The following is a 17,588-nucleotide window of genomic DNA, read 5'->3' as shown; positions in this document are numbered from 1 at the left end:
ACTGAAATGAGTTGCTGAAGCTTTGAGGTTTTATTATGTGCATGGATGTTTGTGACCTGAACTTATGTTTGGGTAATTGTGAGGCAAGATGTTATGAGTTCTTTATCCCTAAAGGGGTGACCTTGGATAAGAAGTTGTTCTTGGTCATGGGACCAGACAGCTAGACCATTGGCAGTGGCCTAATGATATGCAATAAAGGGTGCAGATATGCTTGACTTAAAGACAGATCCTGAGAGTCCTCTAACTTCTCTCCAATTGTGTGTAGGCAGAGGGCAGGTGCAACCTTAGAAGGTGCTTCCTAATTAAGGGAGGGTTGCCTGTTGGGGGCTAAGTCCTTTCTCTCCAGGTCTTTTTTTTTTTTTTTTTCCTTCAGGTCTTTAATTCTTCATTAAGTATGGTTACTATCACATGCAATAAAGACTCATGGTTACTATTGTATGCAGTAAAAATTTTAACTATGGAAAAAATGAAGATGAACCATCTTTATGGGAAACCATTATTGTTAATCCCAGGAATGCAGGACTGTCAACATTGCCCCCCACTTTTTACATTTGCACCCAAAAAGTTACTCAAAGAGTGTTTAAGACGCAAGATGGTGGAAATAAAAAATGATCTGATGACATCCTCACTTTTGAGGCCCCAACCCTCCACAGACACACATTCCCAGTATCATTATTATCCTATAGCATTGTTTACTTAAAAAAAAAAAATTTTTGGTTGTGCTGGTTGTACTTTGTTGCTGCACGCGGGCTTTCTCCAGTTGTGACGAGTGATGACTACTTTTCGTTGTGGTGCCACAGGCTCTAGACTTGCCGGTTTCAGTAGTTGTGGCACCCGGGGTTGGTTACTCTGAGACATGTGGGATCTTCCCAGACCAGGGATTGAACCCACATCCTCTTCATTGGCAGGCAGATTCTTATCCAGTATACCACCATGTAAGTCTTCGTTGTTTATTGTCTTCAGTCCTAATTTTCATTTATAAACCCAGACTGTGCTGTTTATTAACCATCTCTTTCCCCCCAGAAATTTGAGTACCAGATTTCAAGAACTTGTTTCATTCCCATGTCTGGAGTGCACAGCGCCCTATCTGTGCTAAATTGTGTATGTATTGAGCCTACGGTGACTAGAGGAAGAATGATGCTGAAAAATGAGCATCATGAGCATGGTTTCTGAGCAAGAAAGCCTTGCTTGGAATAGTAACCCTGTCTATATCCCTTGTCAGTTTTGTGTTCTTGACAATTTATTGAAACTCATAAAGCCTCAGTTGATTTGAAATTTTGAAAAGGAGATAATACCTAACACAAGTCCAAATCCTATAAGACGACTTTTAGGACAGTCTCTTACTGATACAACCTATTATCATTTATGGTTTGTGGCCATCCTTATTATGATTTGTTCCACCCTTCTATTTGAATACAAGTGTGAACCTGGTAGTTTTTTATAAATTAAATTTTATTTTCTTATTGGAGTATAGTTGCTTTACAGTGTTGTGTTAGCTGCTACAGTACAGTGAAATGAATCAGCTTTAGGGGTACATATATCCCCTCCAACCTGGTAGTTTTTGGCAAGAAGGTACTAACAAGAAAAGATTGAAAACTTTAATTAAGAATAAATAAGAAATCCATTTCATGACAAAAATTGTAACTATGGAAAAATAAAATCTGCCTAAAGAAAACTATACATGGTAATACTGAGTCAAAATGTTGAACAATTAACCTGAAAAAAACACCAAGTTGATGTAAAAATCCACAATTACAATGGGATGTTTCAATATACCTTAATTATTTGTTAGATTAGAAATTTTTTGAAAGAGTTAATAAAACAGTTCTTAAGAAAAATCTACAGAAGCATTAGACTTAAAAGACAAACAAAAAAAAGGAACATCTTTTTCAGTCACATACAATTAAACATAACTGAAAATGTACTGAGGAATAATGTTCAACTAACTGTGAGTAATTGGAAATAGCCATAATTTATCTGATAAGAGGAAGGTGCTGATTCTCACATGGCAGGACTGGGTCACAGATATCACTGAGCAGTGCAGTAGAGGAACACACAGCAGGATCATGTGGTTCCTTTTGATTGCACCATCATAGCTATTGTTGTGGAATCAGGAGCACTCGGTCACCAGCAGGCTCAACAGAACCAATTATTTACTACACAAATTAGACATTATACAGATACAGTATAGAGAAGAGGGGAGTCAGTGCGTCACAAAACTTTTTCAGCCACAACAGTCTTAAATTTGTTGCCCAGTGGACACGAGCACTTACAGGAGAATCCAAACTGTGGTGGATCTTTGTTGTGAAACAGGTCTGAGAAGGTGGAAGTCATGTAGGTGGGGGTAACTAGGATACTTTGGACTGGCTGGGCCAAGAATCAGGAAAACGGGCTGGAACCAGGTATATGTGAAACTCCTATGTGGGTCAAAAACTAAGGCCTTCCTCACTTTGCCTTCCAGATGTTATGCAAGGGAGGCTAGCAGTGAATTCTAACATGTAACCCTAAAAAGAACAGGTTCTAGAAAATGTAGGCCACTGCATATTACTCATGTTGACAGAACACACTCCAAGAGACCATCTCCAATTCTATGTTTTATGTTCCCATCACAGGTCTCTCTTCTTTTCACAAATATAAATACTTAATGGTCTGTTAGTGTTATTACAAAAATAAATAAAAGCTTAAATGTAAATAGCATGACATTTCTAGCTACTTTTAAATCTCAAAGACTTGAAGCCCTGTGAGAGAAGCAACCACATCAGTTATGTTCACTATTGTATTCACAGCACAGGCACATAGTAGGTGCTGAGTATGAATGGAGGGATGGTAATGTCACTAGTTGACTTCAGAGATATCATATAATTATTCTAACTGCATTATGGGTAAAAGAGACCCTAAATGGTGATATCAGAATACTGTAGGAGGATTTTTAATGTGCTCTTGGGGGAAAAATGTCACTACAGTGCAAAGGTTTTGTAGTTATAAATCTAAAATAACCAAACTTGCAAACAATGTAAAGCTGCTTCATTTAAGTATGCAGGTGATGTCAACATGGGTCTCTTTTCTTAATGTAAAGCCTATTACCCAAATCACAGTCAGATGGAATGACAGAGTTGAGAGAAAAGGTGTAACTAAGTCAAATGAAATTATACTCTATGATAAACTTTGCATACTTACAACTTTATGCCAACTATTTATTAGCAAGGAAAATGGAAAAAGGCTCTTTTGACAAAAAGTTTTTCTAATGAAAGAGGAATATTTACAGTGGGTAGGAAATATCCAGCACCTGCCACAGGAAGCCAATAGGAAAATCCCAACAACTACCAGTGTCATTTTTCCATGACCCCTTTACTTACAGAACAATTTAAAAATTATATGGCCCATTATATATATAACGTTGGCCCATTACATTCCAGTTTACCCATGATGCCAACAGACTTCAAAATGGAAAAACAAAAATTCTATAAGCTAGTTTAAGGAAAAATACTACCCACTAAGCTTGCTAAGTACTATTGCTTAAAGAGTTCTTATAGAATTGTTTCAACTCAGTCTTCATTTGCAAAGTTAACAAGAAGAATCCATAACTAAAGGCTGAGTTGCAGAATAAGCCACTAATAATGAGGATATGCCAAAGCCTTTGACTGTGTGGAACACAATAAACTGTGGAACATTCTGAAAGAGATGGGAATCCCAGACCACCTGACCTGCCTCTTGAGAAACCTGTATGCAGGTCAGGAAGCAACAGTTAGAACTGGACATGGAACAACAGACTGGTTCCAAATAGAAAAAGGAGTATGTCAAGGCTGTATATTGTCGCCCTGCTTCTTTAATTTCTATGCAGAGTACATCATGAGGAATGCTGGGCTGGAAGAAGCACAAGCTGGAATCAAGATTGCTGGGAGAAATATCAATAACCTCAGATATGCAGATGACACCACCCTTATGGCAGAAAGTGAAGAGGAACTCAAAAGCCTCTTGATGAAAGTGAAAGAGGAGAGTGAAAAGGTTGGCTTGAAGCTCAACATTCAGCAAATGAAGATCATGGCATCTGGTCCCATCACTTCATGGGAAATAGATGGAAAAACAGCGGAAACAGTGTCAGACTTTATTTTGGGGGGCTCCAACATCACTGCAGATGCTGACTGCAGCCATGAAATGAAAAGACGCTTACTCCTTGGAAGGAAAGTTATGACCAACCTAGATAGCATATTAAAAAGCAGAGACATTACTTTGCCAACAAAGGTCCGTCTATTCAAGGCTACGGTTTTTCCCATGGTCATGTATGGATGTGAGAGTTGGACTGTGAAGAAAGCTGATCGCCGAAGAATTGATGCTTTTGAACTGTGGTGCTGGAGAAGACTCTTGAGAGTCTCTTGGACTGCAAGGAGATCCAACCAGTCCATTCTAAAGGAGATCAATCCTGGGTGTTCATTGGAAGGACTGATGTTGAAGCTTAAACTCCAATACTTTGGTCACCTCATGCGACGAGTTGACTCACTGGAAAAGACTCTGATGCTGGGAGGGATTGGGGGTGGGAGGAGAAGGGGACGACAGAGAATGAGATGGCAGGATGGCATCACCGACTCGATGGACATGAGTTTGAGTGAACTCCGGGAGTTGGTGATGGACAGGGAGGCCTGGCGTGCTGTGATTCATGGGGTCGCAAAGGGTCGGACATGACTGAGCGACTGAACTGAACTAAATGAGGATATATTTTTCACTTTTAAAACATTTCTTTCATGTGAATTTTCTGGAGTACTATTATATGTGAATTAATCCACATCAGGCTTTCCCATATTATTTACATTAAACAGCATTTCTCTCCAGTAGTTTTTTAATTGGAGGCTCTCCAGTAGTTTTAACATGACTTTGAATGTGTTTGTTAAGCTAGAAAATTCTGCTGTATTTTATCAGTTATAATTCATCTAGTGTGCATTCTCATGACATGTTTATGTAAGGATGTGGGCCAATTGAAGGCTTTCCCACAGTGCTTACATTCAAGAAGTTTCTCTCCAGTGTGAATTCTCTCATGACTTCTGTAGGAACTGGGTCGACTAAAAGCTTTCCCACAGTCTTTACATTTATATGGTTTCTCACCAGTGTGCACTCTCAAGTGACCTCGAAAGGTTGTGCGGTAAATGAATGCCTTCCCACATTCCTTACATTCATAGGGTTTTTCTCCTGTGTGAGTTCTTTCATGTACCTGAACATAACTGGAACAACTGAAGGCTTTACCACATATTTTACAATCATAGGGTTTCTCTCCTGTGTGAGTTCTTTCATGTATTCGAAATGAACTTGGACAATTAAATGCTTTCCCACATTCCGTACATTTATAAGGTCCATCTCCAGTGTGCGTCATCATGTGTCTTCGAAAGCTTGTGAGAGAAACAAATGCTTTCCCACATTGCTCACATTTATAGGGTTTCTCCCCAGTGTGAGTTCTTTCATGTATTTGCAAACCTAGAGGAGAACTGAAGGTTTTGCCACACTGCTTACATTCATAGGGTTTCTCTGCAGTGTGAGTCCGCTCATGTCTTCGAAAGGAAGTGGGACAACTGAGGGCTTTACCACACTGCTTACATATATATGGTTTCTCGCCAGTGTGAGTTCTCACGTGGACTTGGAAAGTGGTGAGCCAATGGAAAGCTTTTCCACATTCCTTACATTGATAAGGTTTCTCTCCAGTGTGAGTTCTTTCATGTGTTCGAAATGAACTGGAACAACTGAAGGCTCTACCACATTGTTTACATTCATAGGGTTTTTCTCCAGTATGAGATCTTTCGTGTATTCTGTATGAACTGGGACAATTGAATGCTTTCCCACAGTCCTTACATTTATAAGGTCCAACTCCAGTATGTGTTATCATGTGCCTTTGAAAACTTCCAAGAGAAATAAAAGCTTTTCCACATTCCTTACAATCATAAGGTTTCTCTCCAGTATGAGTTCTCTCATGTTTTCGAAGAGAACTGGGACAACTGAAGGCTTTACTACACTTTTTACATTCATAGGGTTTTTCTCCAGTATGAGTCCTTTCATGGCTTCGAAAGGAACTGGGACAACTGAGGGCTTTACCACATTGCTTACATTCATAGGGTTTCTCTCCTGTGTGAGTTCTTTCATGTGTTTGAAAGGTTTGATGGTATCGAAAGGCTTTTCCACACTGTTTACACTGATAGGGTTTCTCTCCAGTGTGAGTTCGTTCATGTTTTCGAACAGATTGACGATATCTAAAGGATTTCCCACATTCCTTACATTTATAGGATTTTTCTATACCATGATTACTTTCATGTTTTTGGAAAGGCTGGAGATAACTGAAGGCTTTCCCACATACTGTACATTTATAAGGCTTCCTTCCATGTTCCTGATACTTGGATGGTTTGGGTGCAGTGTGAGATCTCAGGTGCCTATTAAGGGACGAACGACTCATGAAGACTTTTCCACACACACTGCATTCCCATGGTTTAGCAGAATTTTTCGTGTTCAGATTAAGATTTTGAATAAGGCTGCTGTTTTCTCCACATTGACTACCTTCTTTACTTTCACAGAGTCTCTGTAATATATGACTTCTGTTAAAAAAGAAATTAGAAATACACTGTTAATGATTTCTTAAATGATTTTATAATACCAGTATTACATTTTTACCATTTACAAGGAAAGTGTAGGGTTTTATGCACTATATATTTTTAAAAGTTAATATACTGAATGCTCTGTAAGAAAGCTCAACCATTGCTATTATCATAGTAATATTTATATATGCAGTCTCTGAATATGTTTCAAAGTAAACCATTTGGGAAACAACATCCATGACATGAGAAAAAATTTTTGGTTAAAATTTTCTGACAAATAAAATTGAAACTGGGCCCTTTTGTTTCCACTTGTTTTTAAATTTTCATGACATGAGATTCCCATGTGGGACACAGCTTCCCATTTTAAGTACGACTCACCTCAGATTTCTTTCCTGGTTTTTGTACTGATCTTCAGTGTTATGGTTCTCCCATTTATCCCCTAAAATGCAGACCCCAAAAGATCAGTAAATTATAGGAAAATTATTACCTCACAGGTCTATGATGACCTCAAACTATGATTTATTTACCAAAGAATTCCCTTTCCCCGTTCCTAATCTGCGAACAACACTGATGGGCAGGAAGCACTTGTTCTCTAAATGAAGGAATGTCATCATCCTTACTTATTAAGGCCAGGTTACTCAAAGTTTCCCGCATCACATCTCTGTAGAGTTTCTTCTGTGAAGGCCCCAGCAGAGCCCACTCCTCCAGGGTGAAGTTCACAGCCACATCCTCAAAGGCCACTGGGTCCTAAAACATCACAAATATGTGTACAGGAAGATGGGTGAGATGGACAGTACTGGGAATTTGTAGTCCATCCATAAGTTTACATGTGCTGCTGTTATGAGACTTACTTATTCTGTGACCTGATAATCAAAATTCTTACTCTCTACCACTTCCTCACAAATTTAACAGCATCGTGAACACATACATGAAAATTATTTCTAAATTTTTACTATGATCACTTCAGTCTTATTCTCTAATGGTAGGGTCCAGAGCATGCTGGAGCAATGTGAAATCCAAATGAAAGAAATATTTCCATTTTAAGACTGTCAGTTCTGCCTGAGAAAAACTCATCTCCTTTAATACCCACCATATCACACAGTACTCCATTAAGCACAGGGTCACATACGCATGAGGTTTTAATGGAAAAAAACAGTGAAGAACTGGAAGTTTTTTCTTCTACTCCCATTATCAAACATGAGAGGCCAAGAGTCCTAGTAAACCCAGCTTACTGTTAGGCCCAGCTGGCCATACTGTCCTGAAGTAATCCAGGCTACTAGAAGCAGTCAGATGCAGGGGACTTCCCTGGTGGTCCAGTGGCTAAGACGTCACACTCCTGATGCAGGGGATGGGTTCAGTCACTGGTCAAGGAACTAGATCCCACATGCCACAACTAAAGATCCCATGTGCTACAACAAAGACCCAGCACAGTCAAATTAAAAAACATGTAGTAGTAATCAGATAATGAATGAAAATAATCTTGTGGGAAGGTATTAACTTTTACTTTCTTGACAGAGATTCAGTTGTTCCTTTTTATTTCAGTCCTATTTCATGGGACTAAGGAAGCTATTCTTAAGTTAGTGCTCAGGCATGAGAGAAGGCATGGCAACTTAGACAAAATCTCTATGTTCATGGGCCTCAGAGCAGCTTCACACCATCTTTACCACATCTATGTGCATATACTGCGAAGATAAGATGCCAGAAGAGCCTTTTCTGGCAAAATCATAACAATGTACCCTGGACCTTGAGGAACTGACTAAGAACTGCAATTTGCAAGGGAGTCTGCTGAAGACCTTCCCTTCTCCAGTTACAGGAGGCAGTGATTCTCAACCAGCCACTCACTCAAGAGGCAGCCTCCCCACTGTTCCCATTTCCATGACCTCCTGTGGTGAACAGGAAAGTAACAGCTGAGCCTCTGGGCAGAGGAATCTCTCAGCCACGTTAATTTCCCTAAACGCTGGTCTCTGTAAAAGGTCACCACTAACTAACCTACTGATATCCACATGGACAGGACAGAGAGAAGGTTCCTGCACAGTCATTACAATGGTAGGATTTCTTCATTCAGTTACGGAACAGAACAAGAAATCCCCATTTCTTGTTTTTCTCACAGGAACTGATGGTCTTAAATGGAAACACTTCTTTCATTTGTGTAGCATTTCTTTCAAGGTGCCCTGGACCCTACCATTATAGAACAGTAAGACTTTTAGTGATCACAGGAGAAATGCAGAAATAATTTTCACGTGTTCATGTTGTTGTTAAACCTGTGAGGAAGTAACCACTTCCTGCTTGGGTCAGCTTTGATTACTCTTTCTATAGTGGGTCTACACTGCTTGCTCCTAATGGTGTCTGTCCTATTACAGAGTGTGCAGAAGAGAGTCACACTAGCAGGCCTGGGAGGGCTGCTTCTTAGGAATGCCTGCTCACAGTGTTTGTCCTTCGCTGGTTATCTGGGAACCGGGATTTATAAGGGATCCAACCAACCTAGGGCTTCCCTGATGGCTCAGACAGTAAAGAATCTGCCTGAAATGCAGGAGACCTGGGTTTGATCCCTGGGTTGGGAAGATCCCTTGGAGAAGGGAGTGACAACCCACTCCAGTACTCTTGCCTGGAGAATTCCATGGACAGAGGAGCCTGGTGGGCTACAGTCCATGGGGGTATCAAAGGTCAGACACAACTGAGCGACTAACACTTTCACTTCATTTTCCACCAACCTAACTGGTAAGAATGGCTTGGTGTATCTCAATTGTTTATAGTACATCACAAACTCTCTTCATTCTCAGTGTCTGAATTTTGTTATGCTCAGCAGAGAGTACTTATGTGATCTGCGCCCACCCACCCAATCACTTTTGGGTATTGTTTCTAATGAGCTAGCATTTTACATGTATTGTCACAATCTGCTGCTTGTAGGCTCGAGCAGCCTATGTGATTACACTAGGAAAGAATATCTAGAAGCTTGTATCTGGCTTCTTTAAGAACACATTTAATTAGGTACTAAAAAAGAATGAATGAGGTATTTAATAACCCTCATGGAAAAATTTTGTTTTTGTTGGATAACATTAAAGGAGACAGATGAAAATACGAAAGATGTTACTGATGTTACCACTACAGAAATATATCTAAAACAATCTGTTATCTAACTGGGAAATGCATTGTATCATTCCCCTGTATTCCATGGACAACAGCCAATTCATTATAGATGTAAATGTGAACAATAAAGCTGGGACACTTTTAGACGTCACAGGTAAATGCTTCCAAAAATAGGGAGAACTTTCTCATTAAAGAAAAAGAAAAAACAGCCTTGAAGCAAGAACCTGACAAATGCAAACATATTAAAACTAAGGGAGTTATAAGACAAAAGATAGAAAAAAATACATGTGATGTTAAAAGGTTAGTATGTGAAGTAAGATGAACACCATAGTCTTAAAATAATGGGAAAATAACCAAAACCTGTTTAACAGAAGATGAGAGACCACACATGAAAAAATGTCCATCTGCTTAGTAATAGGGAATAATGAGGCAACATGTCAAGCAGATTATATTTCACTCTAGAAAGGATTGGGGGCAGGAGGAGAAGGGGACAGAGAATGAAATGGCTGGATGGCATCACCGACTCGATGGACATGAGTCTGAGTGAACTCCAGGAGTTGCTGATGGACAGGGAGGCCTGGTGTGCTGTGATTCACGGGGTCGCAAAGAGTCGGACATGACTGAGCGACTGAACTGAAGGACAAAAATTAGTTAACTAAATAATCCCAAGTGTTGATGACCACAGATGACAAATAAGTAAATTAGGCATGAATAGAGAAAGCCTCAACTGATGTACTCCACTGCCATTTCCTGTAAATCTGAACTTGATCACGATCAGCTGTCCTCCAGTGTCCAGAGAATTTACGTGTATTTGTACTTGGAGACTAATACAAGAATATAGAAAATATATTTTCAATGAGATTAAAAATTAAACTAGGGGGAATTCCCTGTTAGTCTAGTGGTTAGTACTCCACACTTTCACTGCCAAGAGCCCTGGGAACTAAGATTCCACAAGCCACTCAGCATAGCCAAAAAGAATACATAAATAAGTTAACTGGAAAAAGCCCAAACCCCATAACCACTGCAATGGATGAGTACCTTGACTGGCCCACAGTCTCAGACACTAGGTGTGCATCAGACATTTGCTGATAAAAGCAACCAAAAAACATTTTGAATATAATTTAATATTTACTGAAAGGTGAAAGTAGACAAAACTGAAACAACACTGTATAGTGAAAAGAGCAGATGGTAAAGGTATAACTAAAGAAGCAACAGAGATCCTCTATGGGCAGCATGGAGATGAGCTGGGTAGCAGAACATCAAGAGACTCTAAAAACTGCCCAAAGGCCACTTATGAATCTTCACGGTTACAAAGATGTTCATACTCTTATTATTGCTAGATAGTCCAATAAAACATTTTGTACATTCTTTTTTGGAATATATGTGATGATTAAAAAAAAAGGAATTAATGAAGTTTGGAGAAGAACATAATTTTACTGTGTTTGCCCTGTGATGTGGCAATCTGAGTTGTAACTCAGATTCTGGCAGCAGAAACTGCTAACAAGACAGAGGTCTATTTTGAAAGAATTGGTTACATAATCTCACCCCTGCATTTACTTTTTACAAATAAAGGGTGGGGCTTCCCTGGTGGCTCAGTAGTTAAGAATCTGCCTTCCAGTGCAGGAGACACAGAACCCTGATCTGGGAAGATCCCACAATGTGCACAGCAACTAAGCCTATGTGCCACAACTATTGAGCCTATGCTCTAGAACCCATGTACTGCAGCTGCTGAAGCCTACATGCCCACACTCCACAAGAGAAGCCACTACAATGTGTGTGTGTGCGCGCAACCAATGAAGAGCAGTTCCCCTCTCATCATAACTGGAGAAAGCCTGCAGGCAGCAAGAAAGAGCCAGCGCAGCTAAAAATAGATTATCTGCGTATTTAATAAACAAATAAAAGGTGACATGAACTGGTATAGAAAGATGTGAAGGATTTTTCAATAGAATAATTAAGTAGTGTTACAGTATAAAAACCACATTCCCTCTTTTGTAAGTCTTACAGTCTCCTGCACAAGCATGTGGACCACATCTAAGATTCGGCTCAGATGTCTAGACTGATGACAACATGCACTCAATGTCAAGAGTGTATGACGCTTTTTATTTTTATAATGGAAGTGTCTGGGGAGGGGAGGGTGGGCTTCTCAAGCAGGGGAAATGCCTTCAGAGAGCAAGATAAGGCGCCTGGCCTTGTTTTTTTTAAAATTGAGATTAGAGGGTAGGCGAGGGTGAGAGTTTATATACTCCTGGGCAGAAACTACCATGGACTTACTTGCTTGCCAGCACCAAAGGCAGGAACCCTCAGGTTTTCTTAGCATTTTGTACAGATGTGGGGCACCAAGTGGAATAAGGAGGTAAAAGCACAAAGCTGTCAGCAGACGAGGATGGACATGTACACATCGCTATATTTAAAATGGAAAACCAACAAGGACCTACTGTATAGCACAGGGAACTCTGCTTAATGTTCTGTGTGTGGCAGCCTGGATGGGAGGGGAGTTTGGGTGAAAACAGATGCATATATGTATATGGCTGAGTCTCTTTGCTGTTCACCTGAAACTATCACAACAGTGTTTGTTAATTGGCTATATTCCAATCTAAAATAAAAAGTTAAAAAAAAACTGAGGTCGGAGACTTCCGGTTCTTGTTCAGTCGTGTAAGGAGTTTAGAAGCTAGCATTAGCATCCTCACAAGATAATAACCAACTAACTAAATACCAACAACTCTTCTTAGACCTAGACCATCAGAGAATTTAGGTAATGGGGAAACTGTTGTCTCCAAAATCAGTGAGACAAAAATGCAGCCATTTAAAAATATGCCCAGGATATTCCTGCTCTCCAAATGTCGGAGTAGAGGACAAAAGAACTTGTGATAGTGATAGGTCTTTTCCCCCTCCTTACATCAAATATGTGGCATCTCTTAACACTACTGCTCCACCTCGATGTCATCAAAACATGTGTCCACCCATTCAGGTCAATACTAACGCTCCCTGGAGTTAGCGTCAGACTTCACAGATTGAACACTCACTGCCACAAGACTGCCCCCATTTAAGCTGCTGGCCGCAATCAAGGCATCTGGGCTACTGACATTTCTACCCAGCTGCCTGTACATTCATAGATCCCCTTGACACTCCCTCAGGTTTGCTAATTTACTGGAATAATTCTGAGAACTCAGGAGGACACTTGGCTTATTATGGTTGGTTTATGATAAAGGATACAACTCAGGAACAGCCAAATGGAAGAGATGCATAGGGAAAAATGTGAAACAGAGCTTGAGGGGGTGGGGTCAAGGAAACAAAAGCAAAAGTTAACTAATGGGACCTAATCAAACTTATTATTGACAAAAAAAAAACATTGAGAAAATGAAAAGACAACGTATTGAATTAGAAAGATATCTGCAGATGTTAATGACTGATAAAGGGTTAATATCCAAAACACAGAAACAACTCATACAACTCCCAGAAAAAAAAAAACCTGATTAAAAACTAGCACAAGGGGGACTTCCCATGTGGTCCAGTGGTTAAGACTGCGCACTTCCAACACAGGGGCACAGGTTCAATCCCTAGTTGGGGAACTAAAATCCTATGTGCTACATGGTGTAGCCAAAAAAACAAAACAAAACTTTTTTAAAATGAGCAAAATACCCGAGTAGATATTTTTCCAAAGAAGGCACAGAGATGGTAAACTGGCATATGAAAAGATGCTCAACATCAATAATCACCAGAGAAATGCAAATCAAGACAATTAGAGATCCCAGCCCACCTGTCAGAATGGATACCATTAAGAAGACCACAAATAACAAACGTTGGTGAGGATGTGGGAAAAGGGAACCCTTGTACACTCTTGGTAGCAATGTAAATTAGTGCCAACTAATAGGGAAAACAGTGTTGAGGTTTCTCAATAAACTTAAAACTACTGTTGTTGTTTAGTCACTAAGTCATGTCCGATTCTTTGCGACCCCATGGAGCCTGCCAGGCTCCACTGCCATGGCATTTCCCAGGCAAGAATCCTGGAATGGGTTGCCATTTTCTTCTCCAGGGGATCTTCCCAACCCAGGGATTGAACCTGCATCTCCTGCATTGGCAGGTGGATTCTTTATCACTGAGCTACTAGAGAAGCCCAAGAGCTACCATATGATCCAGCAATTCCACTTCTGGGTATATGTCTGAAGAAAACGAAAAGACTTTCAAAAAGATACACACTCCCCAGTGTTCATAGCAGCATTATTTAAAACAGCCAAGATATGGTGGCAATCTAAATGTCATTCATCAACAGATTAATGGATAAAGATGTGGTACATATATACACTGGAATACTTCTTGGCAATAAAAAAGAATGAAATTCTGCTATTTACAATAACATGGATAGATGGAGGGTACTAAGTCAGACTGAGAAAAACAGATACTGTATGATTTCACTTACATGTGAAATCTAAAGGAAACAAATGAAAATAACAAAACAGAAACAGCCTCACAGATAGAACAAACTAGCGGTTACCAGTGGGGATGGGAAGTGGGGAAGGGAGATAAGGGTAGGAGGTTAGGAGGTACAAATGTATAAAATAAGCTACAAGGTGAAGGTTAGCAAATGTAAGCTTTTATATATAGAATGGATAAACAACAAGCTCCTGCTATAAAATATAGGCAACTATATCCAATATCCCTATGATAAATCATAATGGAAGAGATATTAAAACATATGTAAGTGAATCACCTTGTTATACAGTAGTAACTACAACATTATAAATCAGCTATACTGCAATTAAAAAAAATACTGAGGAAAAAACATACAGGAGAAAATTTAGGTGACCTTGAGTTTTTTGGTGACCTTGAGTTTGGTGATGAGTTTTTTGATTCAACATAACAAAACCAGGATTGATGAAAGAAAAAAAGAATCAGTAAAATGATTCATTAAAATGAATCATTAAAATGACAACCTTCTCTATGAAAGACAGGGTTAAGAGACTGAAAACAAGCTACAGTCTGGGAGAAAATCTCTACAAACCACTTATCTGATAAAAGACCAGCATCCAAAATATCTAAACAACTCTTAAAACTCAACAATAAGACAGACCACACAATTAAAAATGGACAAAATATCAGAACACACCCCTCACCAAGACATAGGGATGGTAAGTAAGCATAAGAAAAGATGCTCATGTCTTATGTCATTAGGATTGCAAATAAAAGAATAATATCATTTCTAGATACTTACTACAAAGTCCTAAAATAAAACAAAACAAAACAAAACAGAATAAGCATTAAAGGATGGAGAAGATGTGGAGTGACAGGAACCCTCACTCACTGCTGGTGGGAACGGAAAACAGTACACCTGCATGGGAAAATGGGCAGTTTCTTACAATACTCAACGGTATAATCCAGCAACCAGGCTCCTTTGTAGTTTGCTAAATCAGTTGAAAACTTACTGTCACAGGGGCTTCCCTGGTGGCTCAGGGGTAAAGAATCTGCCTGCCAATGCAGGAGACACGGGTTCGATCCCCAGTGTGGGAGGATCCCACATGTCGCAGAGCAACTGGACCCATGCAGCACAACTACTAAGCCTTGCTTTCAGTTCAGTTCAGTCGCTCAGTCGTGTCCGACTCTCCGCGACCCCATGAATCACAGCACGCCAGGCCTCCCTGTCCATCACCAACTCCCGGAGTTCACTCAAACTCATGTCCACAGAGTCTGTGATGCCATCCAGCCATCTCATTCTCCGTCGTCCCCTTCTCCTCCCGCCCCCAACCTTTCCCAGCATCAGAGTCTTTTCCAGTGAGTCAACTCGTTGCATGAGGTGGCCAAAGTATTGCAGTTTCAGCTTTAGCATCAGTCCTTCCAATGAACACCCAGGATCGATCTCCCTTAGAATAGACTGGTTGGATCTCCTTGCGGTACAAGGAACTCTCAAGAGTCTTCTCCAGCACCACAGTTCAAAAGCATCAATTCTTCGGCGATCAGCTTTCTTCACAGTCCAACTCTCACACATGACCACGGGAAAAACCATAGCCTTGACTAGATGGACCTTTGTTGGCAAAGTAATGTCTCTGCTTTTTAATATATTATCAAGGTTGGTCATAACTTTCCTTCCAAGGAGCAAGCGTCTTTTAATTTCATGGCTGCAATCAGCATCTGCAGTGATTTTGGAGCCCAAAAAAATAAAGTCTGACACTGTTTCCACTGTTTTTCCATCTATTTCCCACGAAGTGATGGGACCAGATGCCATGATCTTTGTTTTCTGAATGTTGAGCTTCAAGCCAACCTTTTCACTCTCCTCTTTCACTTTCATCAAGAGGCTTTTGAGTTCCTCTTCACTTTCTGCCATAAGGGTGGTGTCATCTGCATATCTGAAGTTATTGATATTTCTCCCAGCAATCTTGATTCCAGCTTGTGCTTCTTCCAGCCCAGCGTTCCTCATGATGTACTCTGCATAGAAGTTAAATAAGCAAGGTGACAATATACAGCCTTGACGCACTCCTTTTCCTATTTGGAACCAGTCTGTTGTTCCATGTACAGTTCTGACTGTTGCTTCCTGACCTGCATACAGGTTTCTCAAGAGGCAGGTCAGGTGGTCTGGGATTCCCATCTCTTTCAGAATGTTCCACAGTTTATTGTGATCCACACAGTCAAAGGCTTTGGCATAGTCAATGAAGCAGAAATAGATGTTTTTCTGGAACTCTCTTGCTTTCTCCATGATCCAACAGATGTTGGCAATTTGATCTCTGGTGCCTCTGCCTTTTCTAAAACCTGCTTGAACATCTGGGAGTTCACGGTTCACATATTGCTGAAGCCTGGCTTGGAGAATTTTGAGCATGACTTTACTAGCGTGTAAGATGAGTGCAATTGTGCGGTAGTTTGAGCATTCTTTGGCATTCCCTTTCTTTGGGATTGGAATGAAGACTGACCTTTTAGGACCTAGGAACCTCTGTGTCCTAAAGCCCAGACTATGCCACAGGAGAAGCTACCACCACAAGAAGTTTGCACACAGCAAGTAGAAGTAGCCCCTGCTCTCCACAACTAGAGAAAAGCTGGTGCAGCAAGGAAGCCCCAGAACAGCCAAAAAAAAAAAAAAAAAACAACAAAATCCACCCAAAAATCTTCATTCATAAAAATACCTGTGTGTGAATTTTTTATAAAAGGTTTACTCATGATTGCCAAGACTTACAGGTAAACAAATTCTCCAACAGGTGAATGGAAAAATAATCACTGGGACATCAATATAATGAAATGTTATTCACTGTTAAAAGGAAACGAGGTATGAAACCAAAAAGACAGAGAGAACCTTAAAATCATATTGTTAAGGGAAAGCAGCCAACATGATAAGGCTGCTGCTGCTGCTAAGTCACTTCAGTCGTGTCTCTGGGGACTCTGTATGACCCCATAGACGGAAGCCCACCAGGCTCCCCCTTCCTTGGGATTCTCCAGGCAAGAACACTGGAGTGGGTTGCCATTTCCTTCTCCAATGTGTGGAAGTTAAAAGTGAAAGTGAAGTCGCTCAGTCGTGTCCAACCCTTAGTGACCCCACGGACTGCAGCCTACCAGGTTCCTCCTACATATTGTATTATTCCAACCACAGTTCCGGAAAGGGAAAAACCATGGGACAATGAAAAATCTCCCTCTGCAGGGATTTGGGGCTGGGTGGGAGGAATGAATAAACGAATAGGGGGAGCACCGGGGACTTTCAGGGCATGAAAGTAGAATACATGACACGGACATGACAGAAACAAGCTCATTTTATGCTGCCAAAGCCTACAGACTGTCTAAACAAGAGTCAACATTGTCCTCAACTGTGGACTGTAATGTATCAATGTAATTTATTGGTTCAACAAATGTAACAAATGTACCACAATAATACAAGATATAAAAAACAGGGCAAGACTATGTGATGGCAGAGGGGTTAAGTGTGACCTTTCTGTACTTTGTGACCAAGATTTCTATAAT

General features: G+C 40.3%; 1 protein-coding gene across 6 annotated transcripts in view; it reads right to left on the bottom strand.

The window, feature by feature from the left end:
- Positions 1-464: 464 nt before the first annotated feature.
- Positions 465-17,588, bottom strand: part of LOC129558298 (uncharacterized) — a 43,041-nt gene continuing 25,917 nt past the window's right edge. For 4 of the 6 annotated variants that reach the window (XM_055429332.2, XM_055429328.2, XM_055429327.2 and 1 more), the window contains 3 exons: positions 7,190-7,316; positions 6,948-7,008; positions 465-6,569 (listed from right to left, as the gene is read on the bottom strand). In XM_055429332.2, coding sequence (XP_055285307.1) covers positions 4,922-6,569; positions 6,948-7,008; positions 7,190-7,223 — 1,743 coding nt within the window. In that variant the 5' untranslated portion in view covers positions 7,224-7,316 and the 3' untranslated portion in view covers positions 465-4,921. Of the gene's footprint in view, positions 6,570-6,947; positions 7,317-17,588 lie in introns of all 6 variants that reach the window. The other 2 variants (XM_088839036.1, XM_088839037.1) reach the window with 2 other exon arrangements.

This window comes from Moschus berezovskii, chromosome 8 (assembly GCF_049115385.1).
Source record: "Moschus berezovskii isolate FMDL1 chromosome 8, NW_MosBer_1.0, whole genome shotgun sequence".
Classification (NCBI taxonomy): domain Eukaryota; kingdom Metazoa; phylum Chordata; class Mammalia; order Artiodactyla; family Moschidae; genus Moschus; species Moschus berezovskii.
This window is presented reverse-complemented; position numbering and strand designations above follow the sequence as displayed.